This window comes from Plasmodium berghei, assembly GCF_900002375.2.
Source record: "Plasmodium berghei ANKA genome assembly, chromosome: 4".
In the NCBI taxonomy this organism is placed as follows: Eukaryota; Apicomplexa; class Aconoidasida; order Haemosporida; family Plasmodiidae; genus Plasmodium; species Plasmodium berghei.
Window position 1 is genome coordinate 336571 of NC_036162.2, and position 17489 is coordinate 354059.

Sequence of the window (17489 nt, forward strand, 5' to 3'; positions counted from 1 at the left end):
AAAAAAAGAAAAAGAAAAAATGTGACAAAATTAAAAATATGCATAAACTGTATATATACACATATACAATGATACATAACGGTTGATAAAGAAAACATTTGTGAATATTTTTAATTTACATTATTTAGGTTATAATGATTTGTCGATCAAAATGAACAGCGTTACACAAATTCGTACATGTCTATAGATATATATAACGAGCAAAACACACAACATATGGAAATAACAAAAAACCTGAATGAATATACACATCTTTCTTTATCTATAATCATAAAATTATTATTTAACACTATTTAAGTATGAATGTTTTGTAGTGATAATTTTTGATCCGTTATATGGATATTCTCTCCAATTTGGATGATAATCATTTATATATTTTTTTACATAATTTTCAAAAGTTTCAAAAAAAAGTTTTTCAAAAATTTTATTTTCCCATTTAACGTTTATAGTTTTATTATTTTTATCTTTAATCATCCAAACTGAATTTATTTTATTCATTTCAATATTTCGATAAGCGGTTCCTGTATTTTCACTTATTCTTTTCATTGTGCCTGTTGTTTTTTTAAAACGTACATAATTTTCGTCATCTTCTTCCTCCTCTTCCTCTTCTTCTTCTTCCTCCTCTTCCTCTTCTTCTTCTTCCTCCTTATCCTCTTCGTAAGAATTTAAGTTTTGTTGATTTTGCTTTACATTATCTTGGTCGATTTCCTGTTTGTTTTCGTTTTTTCTTAGCAGCGAAATTTGCTCACCTTCATTTTTGTCCCTATTTTGTGAATGACTTGAAATTTTATCATTTTCTGCATTACCATCACTAATATTAAATGGTTCTTCCTTTTTATCAGATTGATAATTTTCCATTTTTTCATCACTTTTTATTTTTTTTTTTTTTTTTTTTTTTTTTTTCACTTTTTTCTCAACTTTAGCACCATTTTCTTCATCCATATTTCCTACACAATTTTCACTCGATCCTCCCAAATTTTTACTTCCATCACTGTTTTGTTCGGCATCATTAGAAGTTTTATGAATGTCATCGTCTTTCTTTGAATTAGAAGTTGCCGTTACAAATGTATATTCACTTTTATTGCTAAAAGAGTTGGTTTCAGATATATTTTTTTCTTTATTTTGATCATTTATGTTATCAGTTCGTATTTCTATGCTGTTATCTTTAGACAACGAATAGTATCCTCCTATCTTTTCTTTATTTGATATATTGTTAATTTTTGTATATAAAAATTTATTATTACTTTCTTTATTATAACTTTCTTTATTATTACTTTCTTTACTATCACTTTCTTTATTATAATTTTCTTTATTATAATTTTCTTTATTATTACTTTCTTTAATATCACTTTCTTTATTATCACTTTGATGTTGTATCAATGTTTTATATGTGCTATTACATTCTCCTTCCTTTTGCTCATTCATATTTGTATTATATGATTCTAGTTTTCCTTCATATGAATTGTTTACATTTTCACTAGTACAATTATTTATTAGTGTAAAACTAGAAGAAGATTTATTTTCCTTTATATCTTTAAAACTAACAATGGTAAATGAATTTTCTATTTTTTTTATATCTAACGATTTACTTTTAGCATAAGTGGTATTATTATTTGTTTCATAGTTTTCTTCTTTTTGATGAATATTATTTTTTTTAATATCATTTGAATTATCATCTTTTGTTTTGTTACTATCTATTAATTCCATTGTTTTATTTTTATTGTTTTTTTTTTTTTTATTTATTTTTATTTCAGCCAAATCGAGAATATATCCTAATCTGTTTGTACTCATTAAAGAAGTATAGTCCATCATTTGATATGCCTGTGGGGGGAAATGAAAAAAGAAAACCATGACATATACATTCCACAAAGTTGGAAAATGGAAAGGAACAAACTGAGCGTACCTGGATTATTGAATCTCGAACCAAACGTTCGAGTATAGATTCTTCATCGATATTTTTTCTAGTACTTATTTTGGCAATTTCGTGTAAATTTAGATGCATCCAAGCTCCAATTTGAAGTAACCGTGTACATACTCGCATAGTTCGTATACAATCTTCTCTGATTAATAATTTGTTTCTTATTTTATCAGCATCTTTATCAGGATCGAATGCGAAAATTACTTCAAGTACTTCATTGTCAAACGGAATCTGTAATAAATAACAAATATATTTATATTATATGAGAAAGTATAAAATGGAAAAAAATTTTACAATTTGATTTTTATAAAAAAAAATCAATGATCATATATTAGTGCACTATGCATATAAACACATTTCGGATACAAAAAGAGAAGTTTTTTTTTTATGATGCTTTATCTACCTTTGTTTGAGGCCAGTCAAACCATACTAAATCAATTTCTGCAACATCCATAATATGCGGCATTATTAAACCATGATCAATTGGGATTAAACTATACCTACATAAATAAAGATAAATAAATGTTAAAAAAATGTATATGTAATACACAATTGTAAGTTTGGAAATTAAAATTAAGAAAAAATATCTCTAAAACATTCTAAATTATATGTTACCTCGACGGCTTTTGATCTATTGTTATTATTCGTTTGAGAATATCTTCATCATTAGTGCTAAAACTTTTATTATTCCGATAAAGAAATTGATTACAACAATCTTTTAAACTTTTTAATGGGGATACTAATATATTTCCATCATTTCGATCTAAATTCATTACTCGTATATCTAAAATACCAATTTTATGAATATCTCTAATACTAAATTGTTTATGATCATAATTTCCAACACTCTCTCTTGAATCGATAAATTCTTGTAAGGAACCACATTTCCATTTTAAAGTATTTTCATTATATATATATTTAAGATTACTTTTATTATTAAAATGAGGATTACAAGCTTCTACCATAATTGTACATGGAACATTACTAAAATTATTATATGTATTATCAAGTATATAAGCTGCTATTTCTCTACTTGCCCCTTCACCCGATAAAACACCTGCTCTAAAACCCTCTTGGTATATTTTTCCTTCATAGCCTCGTGGATTAAATGGAGAAAACGCTTCTTCATCTGCTGGCTTAAAAACAGAACAAACTTTTTTTTTACTGTTAAATAATAAATATGTTCCCCCTGTTCCATCCATTGTTAATTTTGGAGCTATATTTTTTTTAAAGGCTAATTTAATATCATTTAGAATATTTTCAAAAAATGGAGGATAACTTTTATTATCTATCACTCTTATAGATGCGTTGGGGTTAGGATCTTTTATAGCCCAATATAATTTATTTACTTTTTTTTTTTTTTTTTTTTTTACATTATCTACTCTATTACTATTATCTAAATAAGTGCTTATTATTCTATAGTTTGGTAATTTAATTCCTTTATAAAATATTAATATATCATTTACTTTTATATCTGGTAAATCAAGTTTTTTTATAAGTAATCTTTTTAACATCTGTACATCATAAAAAGGAAATATTAATAGGCTTATATGCCGGTGCCCATTTATTTCATAAAACAAAGTACTTATTACATCATTTTCCTCATTTATCCGTAAAGCATTATGTGTGCTAAAATACATTTGCTGTGATATAGCTATGCTATTACTGCCCATGCTTTAAAAAGAGATTAATTAAAAAATATAAAAAAAAAAGGAGGGTGCGGAATGACGTTATATATTTCGAGTGTAGAGTAAAAGGGGAATAGCAAATTCGCAAGAAAATAAAATGAAGAAGCATATAACAAATACAAAAACAGGTCGTTATAAAAAAAAAAATTGAAAAATATGATATATATGCACATAAGCATATGCCTATGTCCTAACAGAAATACGTGCACACATGCAAAAAAGTCAATAACAACAAAATTATTAAAAGTATACAATAAATATGTATGTGTCTCCTGTATGCCCACGTGTATACACAAGTGGGCAATTCATATATACTAGTACCTACGCATATATATTTACATATTTACACATATATATATGTGTAAATATGTAAATTATATACTTTTTATACGTATTTATTTCCTATTATATTTTTGTCGATGTAACATTTAAGATAGTAAATATATATTGCCATGAAAGTATAATATATACTCTTTTTTATACAATGTTATTGCATACACCAAAAATATATAAGTAATTCATGTAAACAAATAAACGTATATAACGTACATATATATATAACATGCCATTACATTTCATGCGCTCATAAACTTATAACAAAAAAATTAAAATAATGAATAAAATAAGTAAACTAATACATGCATATATATATGTACCTACATACGTATATAGCGATTTACGAATCTATAGAGCATATATTTCTATACAGCTAATTAATTTTTTCTTACATATATATATAATAACCTTTTACTTTTATTATTTATTATATTCATTTTTTATGATATTATAAATACAATATTATTATCCACATAAGTTTTATATTTTATTAAAACTTTGGATAACGTTGATAATAATAAATTATGCACGTGTGGAATGGTGTGATTATATCATTTGCATTAAATTTATTATAAATAGTATAAAACTGGTGTATAAACAATTTACATACTTTTACAAAATATTAAAGCACATATTTCATATACTAAAAATATTTTGCATTATATATAGGGAAATTAAATTAACGCCATTACTCCCTACGCATATATATATAAATATATGTACTTGTGAAATATCCCAGTATACGTATATATAATAATATTTTTAGTACGTATTCCTTTATGCATATCAAATATATATATAATAATATCCATTTATTTTTTTTTTAAATTATCCAAAAATAATATATAAGGGAGAAATAAATTACGCACAATATTTTAACTGAAAATAAATATGCAAAGAGAGGAAACTACATTATATTTTCATATAATTCATTCACAATATAATATATATATATTTCTCTATATTATGCATATGTAATATTTTTACTCACATTTTATATGTACAAGCTGTGCAAAAAAGGAAAAAAAAAATTATAAAAAATTAATAAATATTGAGATAAGTATAAATGAAATATATAAATTATAATATAGAATAAAGTTATTAAATAGGGAAGGGAAAATAAATATGTAACTAAAGAAGCGTATAAAAAAGCAAGGTGAAATAAGGATAAAGATTTATACACAACATAAATCCCCATCCTTAGCTACAACGTGGATTTATACCCATTATATAAACATAAATATTTTCTTAATTACAGATAAGACATTTAAAGCTATATACATGTATTTATGTAATACATTAAACCTCTGTTTTTTTCTCCCAAAAAATTCCACCAATGTATATATCCTTACTCTATACAATTTTTTGCATTACACATTTTAAGAACATTTATTCCTCCCGTCTTCTTTCTTTTCTCTTTACTTTCCTTATCATAAAATATTTTTTAATTCGCTTATTTGAGTTTTTATTAATTATACAAAAAAATATTACACCAAAAAAATAAAATAGTGTACAGGTTTTTATAAAAATATGTGTTAAGAATGTGATTTATAAATGTATGGAAAAATAATATATATGTTTATATCAATAAAGGCATATTGTAATATTTATTAGTACACGCAAAATATGTATATATACATATATATTGTGTGCGCGGTTATCTTAAATGCTCATTTTTATAAATGAAATCCCCAATACCAGAATAGTGTATGCCATTTATTCGTTATGATCTACGTTTCGATTAAAAATAAAACAATCCTATACAAAATATTTTAATTAATGTTTGTTAAATGTATACTATTCAAATAAAAACAAAGTACTATATTTTATAATATATGCTTTAAAAAAGCATTAAAAAATAATGGAGTTTTTATTGTGTATTATAACAAAAATGCGATATATATTGTTGTGTACTTTTAAAATAAAGTATGCTATATTGGAAAGTTGATAAACCTATACCTCATTTAAATACCAATGTATATATACATTTTTAGGTAAAAGTTCACATACAAATACTGCATATATCCCTCCCTATTAACGATGCTGTTTTTTAAAATTGGAATATATAACCTATTTCGTAGTGAATGGTAAACTCACATACCAGTATTTCTGGCTTAAGCATAAAAAGATTTATAATTATAAAAGTATTACCAGTATCCCCATAAAACAATTTAACCATTATTTATGGTGATTTTCGAACAAATTAGCTATAGTATTTTAATTAATAATATATATTAATATGTACGCAAAATGTTAAAGAATTTGTTGTTGGAAGTATATATGTCATATATATTTTTTTTGATGTTAAATTTTTTTTTATTATTTTTCTTCAACACAGAATTATAAACATTATGATATACGCCTTTATACATTTATTAATAAAGGAACGAAAAAATATCCTATAAAAATATATATGAAAATGGGGAGGCCTATATTGGATACTCATTTTATGCAATAATATAAAGTATGATTTACTTGGCATTTATGTTGTATAGTATTTTTTGTATAATTTTATATTATTAAAAAAGAAAAACATATATTTAGAATTTTATATTTTTATATAAAAATATTAAAAAAAATAACAAGGTTAATATATTTCTATAGAATTTTCTAGCGTGCTAAAAAAAATATTTAATACTACCAAGTATTTTTTCATATACCCACTGTTTTTTTTTGTTTTTTGCTAGAAATAAATTAAAAAAAAAATACTTCATACTAATATAATATAGGTTTAAAAATAAAAGGCATATGCACACATGCACACGATTATTAGTATGTAATTAAATAGCTATATCTCTATATATATGTATGCATATTCATACATACAAAAATATTATAGTGTACACCTTTGTAGACAATGTCATAGAGTATGAATTATTTTGTGTACTCATTTCAACAAAAAAAAAAAGTAAAAAAAACATTAAAAAGCAATAAAAAAAAAATAAAACATCATATTAAATATGAATGGACATATAAAAATAAACGGTATTTTTTATTTTTATAGCTATTTTATTTAATAAATTTATTAAAATACATTGAAATATTTCTCTACATTCTTATGTAAAAAAATATTTTTTGACATACTTATTAAAAAAATATATATAAAAATAAATAATATAAAAAAATAATGTAATATAATATATTATAAACTAAATTAATAACTAAATATAAACTAATTAAAATTATAAAATAATTATAAATACATAAATATCAAGCAAACCTAAATACGCAATTATTAAAAAGACTCATTCTACATAAATACCGGAAAATACATATCTTTTTATAATTTTATTTAATTATTTTTCTATGTTATGCATTATAGCAATGATGTAGGATGTGCATATCCTTAAAATATATATAGATAGCGTAAAATACATAGAAAGAAAACAATTATATAATATATAAATAAAAAAAATACATATAGTAATAAATTATTATTATATTATAGCTTTTTTTTTGTGGGTATAAATACATATAGGATACCCAAAAAATTATGTACAACCTTTTTAAAAAAAAAAACAGCTATATTGTTATCCATGATTTTTCATTTAATGGTGTTGTTATTAATGTAAATACTTCTTTAGGAAATAAAGAGTATTAAAATATTGACATAAAAAAGTACATATTTTTAAAAAAAAATGCATACATAATACATGTATATATGCATACACATAGTGTTATACATATGCATTTTATCTTATAAAACATTATATTTTTTAATTTTGTTAAATCTTATTTTTATGAAGATACAATTAATAATACATAATTTTACACACTTATGACTCATTTAATTACACCCCAATTTTGTTTTCACATTTATTAATTTTATAATGTATTTTAATGTCATTTAAAAAGTAACTTTCTAAAAAAATATAAAGTAATTTATTCATGTGAATAATACTACATAAAATTCTAGTCTTATATATATAAATATAATAAATACATATATATATTTAATTATATTAAACAAAAAAAATAAAATTGTTTTATTAAACAACAAACCAATTGCATGGACTTGCAATTAGTTCTACACAATTATGCGTATTCTATAAATGTTTACAATTTTATGCTCACATTTTTATTAGTTTACATATTTAATATTTTTTAGACATTTGTGCATTATAAACATTTTTAAATCAAAATTACACTGACATAAAAATAAGTCTATTCTAAATAATATTTTTTTTTAATACAAAAAAATAATAAATATATATAGGCAATTATAAATTTATAAAATACAAAATCAACATAATAAGAATATAGAACAATATCACATCATAATAATAGCAAACTGCACCGCTGGTAAAAGGAAAATAGGAGCATCCGAACAGTAATAATACAACTTATTAATAATAATAAAGCAGAAGAGTAGTATCGAAAAAAACCGAAAAAGCAGCAATCCCTCAAACATGCAGCTACAAACAAGAGGGCATACTCTTCTAAAAACCGAACCGAATAAAGACACCCATATTAGCAGAAATGTAAATAACGAATTGGTGTTGAATGTTCAGGAAATTTATAAAAGTAAATGCAACCATGATAATAATAAAGTAATGGCTCAGTCATATATGGCCAAGTTATGGAACAACTTAGGCTCATTAGGATCAAACAAAATTATTGACCCCCAAAATATATGTGTTTCCTTAAAGTTGCAAATTAATGTAAAAAATACAGATCCCGAAAGAAACAAGAACTATTGCATATATTTTGATATTAACCCGTCTGGAATTATGTCTAAAAACAAACAAAAAATATTTTATCAGTATAAGCCGATTACTGAAAAAAATGAAGACACTTTTGAAAGTTTATCAAACGAAGAGAAAGTGAAACATGTAAGATACATGCATACAAAATGTGCTACATTGTGTTTTATTTATACAAACCATTATATGTTTTTATGCATATGCATTTTTTTTCTTATATATTAATAATACACACACACACACTTCTTAACATTATCATATTGTAGTTCGCAAAACAAGCATCACGACTGGCCGGGAAAATAATACAACATAAACAATCCAAATATAAATTATTGAAGGTACTTCAGTCAGCTATATATGGAACTGTTTATTTGTCTGAGATAATTGAAGATGTTAATAAGAAATTGATCAATACAAAAAAAGCAATAAAAATATTATCAAAGCATCTTATAGAAATGGCTAAGGAGAGAATACAAGAGGATCCATTGTCTGAGTACTATTATAGAGATAGTATGAGTGGGCATAGTAATATATTAATATGTGATAGCATTTTTGATGATGCTGCATATATATACATGGTTATGCCTTTTGCTATGCATGGTGATTTATTTGAAGTTATGAAAAATAGGAATAAAGCATTTTCAGAAGAAGAATCGCGATATTTATTTTATCAAATTTTATTAGCTATAAAATTTTTGCATTCAAAAGAAATGGCATTAAGGGACATATCATTAGAAAATGTGCTTTTATTTGAAAATGAAACAAATGGCCTTATTTATCCTGTTTTGAATGATCCGGGGCAAGCCCTCCATTTTAATGTTAATAACAAAAATGAAGTAATATTAGAAGAGTATACAAAAACATTTGGAAAAATATTTAGGCCACCTGAAATACATGCAAAATGCAAATATGATCCAACAAAAGTTGATGTATTTTGTGTAGGGTATATATTATATTTTTGTCTAACAAAACAGGAGTTATTTAGATCGTCTGTAGAAAAGGATATATATTGGAACATGCTAGTACATAAAAACTATAGAGAATTATTAACTGATAAAAATGGAATTCATTTATCTAATGATGCAGTCGATTTAATTTTTCATTGTTTAGATCCAAACTTTCAAACAAGATATAGTATTAATCAGGTTCTAAGTCATACGTGGTTTAAACGCAATATGTACCCAGTTCATAATGTTAGTTTATATTTGAATAATGATACAAGATCGGAACAAAATGGGAAGAAATCTATATTTAAGTTTTCAATAGAAATACATCAATATGCCAAAAAAAATAATGTGAAAATAGATAAAAATTCAATCATGGAATTTTTTATTTATGAGCATGTTTATATGAAACCTGATTATAGAACTCCGATCCAAAATAAATGCAATAATACGCTTTTGACCTCTTGTTGCACCTTCTACCCTAGCATTTCTCCTTCTTTTGTATATGGAAATAAATCCGTTTTTCCTGGAAATGTGATACCTATGATTCAAGGTAACGCTCCTCATCCTAGTAATAACAATAACACTTATTTGATGCCTACACACCATACAAGAAATATTCATATATCATCTGATGATACTAAAAATTTTGTTATGAAAACAAACCCAAGTTTTACTGCACCCACAATGAAAGAAAACAATATAAGAAATAATATGAGCAATTGTGAAAAGGCCCAGCTGATTATAAACAGTTTTCACACCAAAGTATCTTCCATTAATAAGAGGTATAATAATAATGAAAAAAATTTAAACAACAGATGGATATCTATAAATCGAAACGATAGTGGGAATATTTGTACTAGAAAAACTGATTTATGTAAGAAATATATTATCTTCGATAATCAGGCTAAGATAGGAAAGAAAAATTTTCTACATATAAAAAATAATTTAACAAAATCGAAAGAATTAATAAAAAAATGCAGCAATCTTAGTGAAAAATCAAAAATAAAGATATTAAATAGTCACATAAGAAATATTTACAGATTAATAGAGCTTAAAAAAAAACGAAACAAAAATAATTTTCCCCAAGAAAAATGTAGAATTTGTTCAGAAAAAATAAAGGAAGGTAGTAATACTATTATCACTTCGATTACTAATTTGCCTAATGGGAATAAATCAGTTAAATATAGAAATGCTACGAGGGAAATTTCCCCAAAAGATGAAAATAACGAAGGAGATGTACTGACCACTCCAATAGTAGAATCAATGAATAAAAAAAGTGAAGTTGTAGCAAATGAAACCGAAGTAAAATATCAAAGCTCAAGTGAAAACATCATAACGGCAATTAGAAAAAACCACGATAAAACACTACAATTAAATATTCAAAGCAATGATAATGAAATCAGATTATTAAAGTGTGACGAAAATATTATCTCACGTAGTAGGCAGAAACATTTAGAACCAAACGGCATACAATGTAATAATATATCATACATGGATAAAATAATTACCGAAGATAATAATAACAATGATAACATAATAGGATTAAGTAATGATATATATTCTGAAAAAATGGATAATGAAAAAAGTGATGCTAGTTTGACAGCTACAGAAAATAGTTATAACAATATAGAAATGAAAAAATCTAAAAGTTTCATAGAAAGCAAAAATAAAGTACGGGATAATGGCAATAGTTTTAACCGTATTAGCAATATTCTTAGTGTTCACAATAGAAGTAGTAATATATGTAGTATCCATAATATTGTATGTAAGTATCGATGTTGGAATCGACGCCCCTTCAATAGCAATATTCTCGATGGTAATAGCGCTCAAAACTTTGATTGGGTTACACTTTCATGTATCGAAAGCAATTCAAATAGCGTGGTTGAAAAAATATATAGCAATCCAAGTGTTTCACATACAAATGTATTAGAAAATAACGAGACTTTGGAAACAGACGACTATAACAATGAAGAATATAAATACATAAAAAAAATATTCGAAAGTGAGGAGTATATAAACGTTAATAATTTGGCTTCCTTTTATGAGAAAAATTATTCTACTGAACAAGCAAATGAAAAAATTAAAGAAGAAAAAGTAGATGCAGTATTTTGTGAGAAAGATAAAAACTGTTATGATGGTAATATATTTCCACTTATTGAATTAAATGATCCTGTTCACAGAAAAAATAATGATGCTGATATTGTCAATGAGAAAATTGGAATGAAATGCGAAGACAATAGTAATAAATATACAGACAGTCCAGTTTGCAATGTAGTATTTAATTCATGTGATATTAGCTTAATGAATAATGAACTAAAAGATGATGGCATGCACAAAATAATTTCAAATGATAATGAGCAAAAATGTGGGTATATAAATACATTAAGTAATGTTGAAAATGTTAGGAAAAATGAAATGAAATCAAAAAATATATGCAATTCTAAAACAGAAGAAATATGTAATTCAACAAATGATAGTAAAAATAATTCTTCAGAAAACATAAAAATTAAAGTGTTAAACAATAATAAAAATTTTCTGAACAAAATCGGCATTACAAGGATGTCTGAGGAATGTATTAATCATATATTAATACGGGATAATGAAAAAAGGGAATATATAGAAGTTGAAGAAGAGGAAATAGAAAATTATAATCCCCACAAATTTATGGATCAAATACATTGCAAACTAGAAAACGAATTAGAGAAAGAAATAAAATGGGAAGAACATAATCTGGAAAATGAAAGTATCAACAATTTAGACAGTAGTTTTTTTATTTTAATAAATCCAAACAAAGATATAGAAAAAAGTACTACTTTATTAAAAAAGGAAACAAACATATATATGGATAAATTAGAAAACAGAGAAATGATATATTTTGGCAATAGTAAGAATGAAGATCCTGAGCAAAGAATCGTTGTAAGCAATTTAGTAGACTCTGAATATAAATCTAAAATAAATATAGAAAGAACAAGGGTAGCGAATGTTGGTGATATATTTTATAGTGAAGATAATGGAAAAAAAGGAATGACAAAAATAAAAGAAACCAAAAATATATACTCAAAAGAAATCAAGAAAAAAAAAAAAAATGATTTGGCTAAAAAAAACACATCGAAGATATCTGAAATAAAGAAAATCAATACGAATGGTGGAAAGGAAAAAAGTAAAATTAAGAAACTGATCAAATATATATTTGATAATAAAATGAAGAAAAATAAAAATGTTTTGGGCAATAATAAAATTCAACCTAAAGTGGCAAATCAAAACATTGATGTTACAGACGGCGTAATAAAAGATAAAAAATCTCAAAATAAGAAAGATAGCGAAAATGTGCAAAAAAATAAAAACAATGTGGGTTCTATTTTGAATGCACCAAGTTATTCCAATAAAAAAGGCATGGGAAAAAATAAAACTAAAGGTAATAATGTAACAGAAAACAAAATACAAAAGTTTAAAAGACATATATTAGTAGAATTTGATCAAAAATATGAAAATATAGAAAAAACTAATAGATATATTGATAAATTGGAGAAAGATCGGCGTAATGAAATATATAAAAACAATGGGGGTAGATATTCTAAAAAACCAAATATGAAAAATTATAACCAAAATAATACTGCTCCTCTCATTCCGAGTTTTAGAAAAACTATAGGAACGGTATTATCCAATGACAAAGATAGCAAATATTATAATATTCTTAGAAAAAATAAAAATGTAAATAATGATTTACAAGCAGAGATATTAAAAAATAAACAAAATATAAAGACTGAATCAAATAAAACACATGAATTAAAAAATTCCAAGAGTACAGAAGATAGTTATAGAAACACTAGAAACTTTAAAAATAAAAAAAACTTGAATAAAGATAAAAAGATAAAATTAACAAATGTATCTGGTACATGTGCAACTGGGGAGTTTGAAACGAAACAAATAAAAAAACAAGGAAATGAAATATTTAAAACAGATGCAGAGACTTCCAATGAAATGAAAAATAATCATAGACTTTTAGTAAATAAGATTAAAAAAAATAACCAAAAAAATAGTTTGTGTAAAAATAGCATTCCAAAAAAAAATACATCATCTAAATATTGGAATAAAGATTATAGAAAAAATTTAAAACTCAGAAAATCGGGAAATTTGAAAAAGCAAATTGATGATAATTTATCCAAAATGTTTTCTAAAAATGTATTTCCAAAGGAAGAGAGGCGAAAAGATGATGCAAAGATATTTAACGGAAATAATTCAATGATTAAAAGCGGAAATGAATATAATAAAAAGATTAAGGCTTTTAGTACATCTTTATATAATGATAATAAAATAGGAAATAAGTATGAAACTGAAAAAAAAAAAAAAAATACTCTTTTCGATTGTTTTAAGAAAATCGATGAAACAAAAGAAAACACAAATAACGAAAGTAAAGAAATAAATAACCAAAAAAATGTATTAAGTTGGGTTACCAAAAATAATAATGCGCTAATGAAATGTGAGACAACGAAAGAAATAGACAATGTGGTTGATGATAATTTATGCATTTCTAATACTAGGCATTCCATGGATAATAACAAGGAAAGTATTAAAATTGGTCAAAATAGCACTCTAAATGAATTAAAGAATATATTAGGTTCGCTTTATAATGATATAACATTTGTTAATGCGTTAAACTGTTTAAATACAAATGGGGGAGAAAAAAAAACAGAGAAAAAAACAGAAAAAAAATACAATTTTGATGAAAATATTACATTAAGTAAATATCTAAACAGTCTTAATGAAGGATCAATAAAATATAATAAAGATCTTAAAAAAAATACGATGATGAGTACATTTATTAATCTAGAAAATGAAAAATTGGACAATAAATATAATTTAGACACAACGAAAAAGGGGACACAAAAATATGATGGAATTAGCAAGTTGGAAAAATGGAAATATCTAAAAAAAGAGAATAATGAATCTAATTGTGTAATAAAAAAAAAAAATGGAAATACTAATTCAAAAAATGGTGAAAGCAAAAAGTTGAAGAGCAAAATATTCGAGAAATATCCGCAGGAAAGACAAACTAGCCAAAATAAAGGAAAACAAATCTATCCATTTCTTAAAAGAAAAAATGGAAAAAACATCCAAACAGGTTGTGAAAATGATAAAAAATATATCGAAGAAAAATGCAACAAAAGTTTAAACTCTCTAGAAGAAAGAAAACTATGTATTCAATACTTAAATAAAAATTTAAAAAACAAAATAAAAAAAATGAATAAAAAAAATGTTTTAAATGATGGAATTGTAGATTATCGAATGGCAAAAACGGAAAAAACGGGAAAACGTGTTAAGGATAAAGAAATGTTGAGGAATGATAATGGGAATTGTATTGTGAGTATTGGTGAAACAAGTGAAGAAAATAAGGATAAAAGAAATAGAAACTATCAAATTCAAAAAAAAGAAAATCGACAAGGAAATATTATCTCAAATAAGCATTGCAATAGAAATACTAAAATATGTATGGATGATAATATTGGAGGAAATAAAAGAGAAGATAATTTCTTAAATTTGAATGGGGTTTATGAAAATGATGACATTGGTTATTATTATTCACATTTTGAGCAAATATTTAAAAATGAAAAGGGGGAAGAAATAAAAAGAAGAAAAATAGAAAATGAGAAAACAGATGAGAAAAATTACTCTGGATCTCATTGTAGTGATATAAAGGAGTTAGACAAAAATTTAAATAAAAATGGAATGCGTATAAACAAGAATGGGAATAGAACAACTTTAAACGAAATGAATATAACAAGTGCACTAAAGTCTGTAGATAAAGAAAATATCAATCCTTATCGATATATTTTTGGAGGTATAGAAACTAAACATGTAGATAACAACTTTTCGGAGCATTCTCAAATTATTAAAATGAATGAAAAACAAAAAATCGTAAAAAAAAATTTTAATGAGAAAGATTATATGCGTAAGCTAATTCCAGATATTAACCAGGATTGTAACAATGACAATAATAAGGAAAATATTAGTAGTGGCGCTTTAAATATAGAAATATTTATGAGGAATTATGAACCTAACTATGTTGGTGAAGACTATGAAAATACGGGGGATAGCAGAAAATACGATCATGAGCATATTTATCATTCAGAGCAAAGGAAAGAAAAACCCAAACAATGGAACAACGAAAATGCAACTTCTTCTTATAAAAAATCAGATAAAGAATTGAATGAGGAAACAAACATCAAAATTATAAATAATCCCAAAGAAAATATTTTCGAAGGTTACCAAAATAATAATACAAGAAATATTTTTTCTTTATATCCAAATAAATGGGAACAATTTTTTGAAATACATAATATGAGCCAATGGGATGAAGCAGAAAAGGAATTGGGGAATGAATCAACAAATGAAGAAATAGCAAAGGAATTAAATAATTTAGTTTTAAGACGAAATAATCAGGAGAGATGTATAGACGAAAATGTTCCGCAAATAGCAAATGATCAAACAGGGGTTATAGGGAATGATAACTTGGTAACTGGAATTAGCCAAAGTACAAATGTCAATAAAACTATAAATAAATGCAATCATGGTGAAAATGAAACATATTTGACTGGGGATATCAGTGAGTATGTAAAAGTCGGAAATTATGAAGTATATACAGAATCAACTTTAGGAGAAGATTTAGAAAATTCGATGGGGAATTCGGTGGATATTCCAAATAGATCTGAAATACTTCAAGTTGCTTTTTATGGAATACATGATAATATTCCTAGAATAATAAATGGAAACGATATACCAAGAAGGTATATAGATGATATTGGTGATAATTATTCTAAAGTTTTAAATGAATTGATAAATATCAATAATGATGTACCCATAAATGAAAATGGTTCGTTTATAGATAATCCATTTAATTATGAAAATCATAGTAATGAAATAAATAACAATGATAATACAACAATAAATGCTTATAATACACATGAAGAAAATTGTGTAGTAAATACTAAACAGTGTTATTACAATGGAGTAGCTATATTTTAGATAATAAAATGCATTATATTTCATATTTTTTATGAATTATTTTTAACTAAAATAATTATATATGCAATAATACAAATTCATAAAATTACATTCCCAATATATTTATAATATCAAACATAGAGGTACAAAAAATTATTCCAAATATGTTTTGTCTGAAATACTAAACTCACCTTAGCAATGTAAAACATAAGGCATTCAATAATAGAGTTATAAAATATTAACTGAAAGTAAAATAGAAAAAGAAAAAAATTATTGAAATGACTACAGATAATGTTATTTCTTAAATAACGAAAATGACACAAATGGTATATGTTTGTACTTTGGTATTTTTTTTTTTTTAATTTATATTTTGCATACTAACGAAAATTGTTTTTTATGGTGTCATAGGATTATTTATGCACGCATATATATATATATATATATATATATATACATATATGGACGTTAACTTTTATGGGTTTATTTAAAAATATGAAATTAAAAAAAATAACACATAAATATTAGGGATATATATTTGGTTATATAGGAATAAATATAATTGTGATTATATGTAGACATAGTAATTACTATTATTTTAGTTTCTGTATGCTAAAAATGCGTAACTGAATTAAAATAAAAACTTTGAAAGGATGTGGTACAACTTTAAAGGTATGTGCATTCTATATTTGTTTTAATTGTTAATTCAATAGGTTTCCGAGTAAATAGTTACATAAAAAAAATATAACAAAGGGCCATATATATTAATTATAATGATAAAATTAAAAGAAATATTAATATAATTCAAAATGTATACAATTATTAAAACGGGGAAAAATGAAACAAAAATTGATCCACGAAAACTATTTTGTAAAAAAATAATATTCACAATATGCAT

The 17489-nt window shown here is 24.2% G+C and overlaps 2 protein-coding genes across 2 annotated transcripts; one reads left to right on the plus strand and one right to left on the minus strand.

Moving 5' to 3' along the window:
* Positions 1-279: 279 nt before the first annotated feature.
* Positions 280-3591, minus strand: PBANKA_0409300 (phosphatidylinositol 3- and 4-kinase, putative; the record flags this gene model as incomplete). Its single annotated transcript, XM_034568130.1, has 4 exons — positions 280-1821; positions 1904-2149; positions 2322-2418; positions 2534-3591. The coding sequence occupies 4 exons, from the start codon at positions 3589-3591 to the stop codon at positions 280-282; spliced, it is 2943 nt and encodes a 980-aa protein (XP_034420150.1).
* Positions 3592-8351: 4760 nt separating this feature from the next.
* On the plus strand, positions 8352-16615 carry PBANKA_0409400 (kinase-related protein PKRP; the record flags this gene model as incomplete). The annotated part of the gene is made up of 2 exons (XM_034568131.1): positions 8352-8774; positions 8912-16615. The coding sequence occupies 2 exons, from the start codon at positions 8352-8354 to the stop codon at positions 16613-16615; spliced, it is 8127 nt and encodes a 2708-aa protein (XP_034420151.1).
* Positions 16616-17489: the final 874 nt, after the last annotated feature.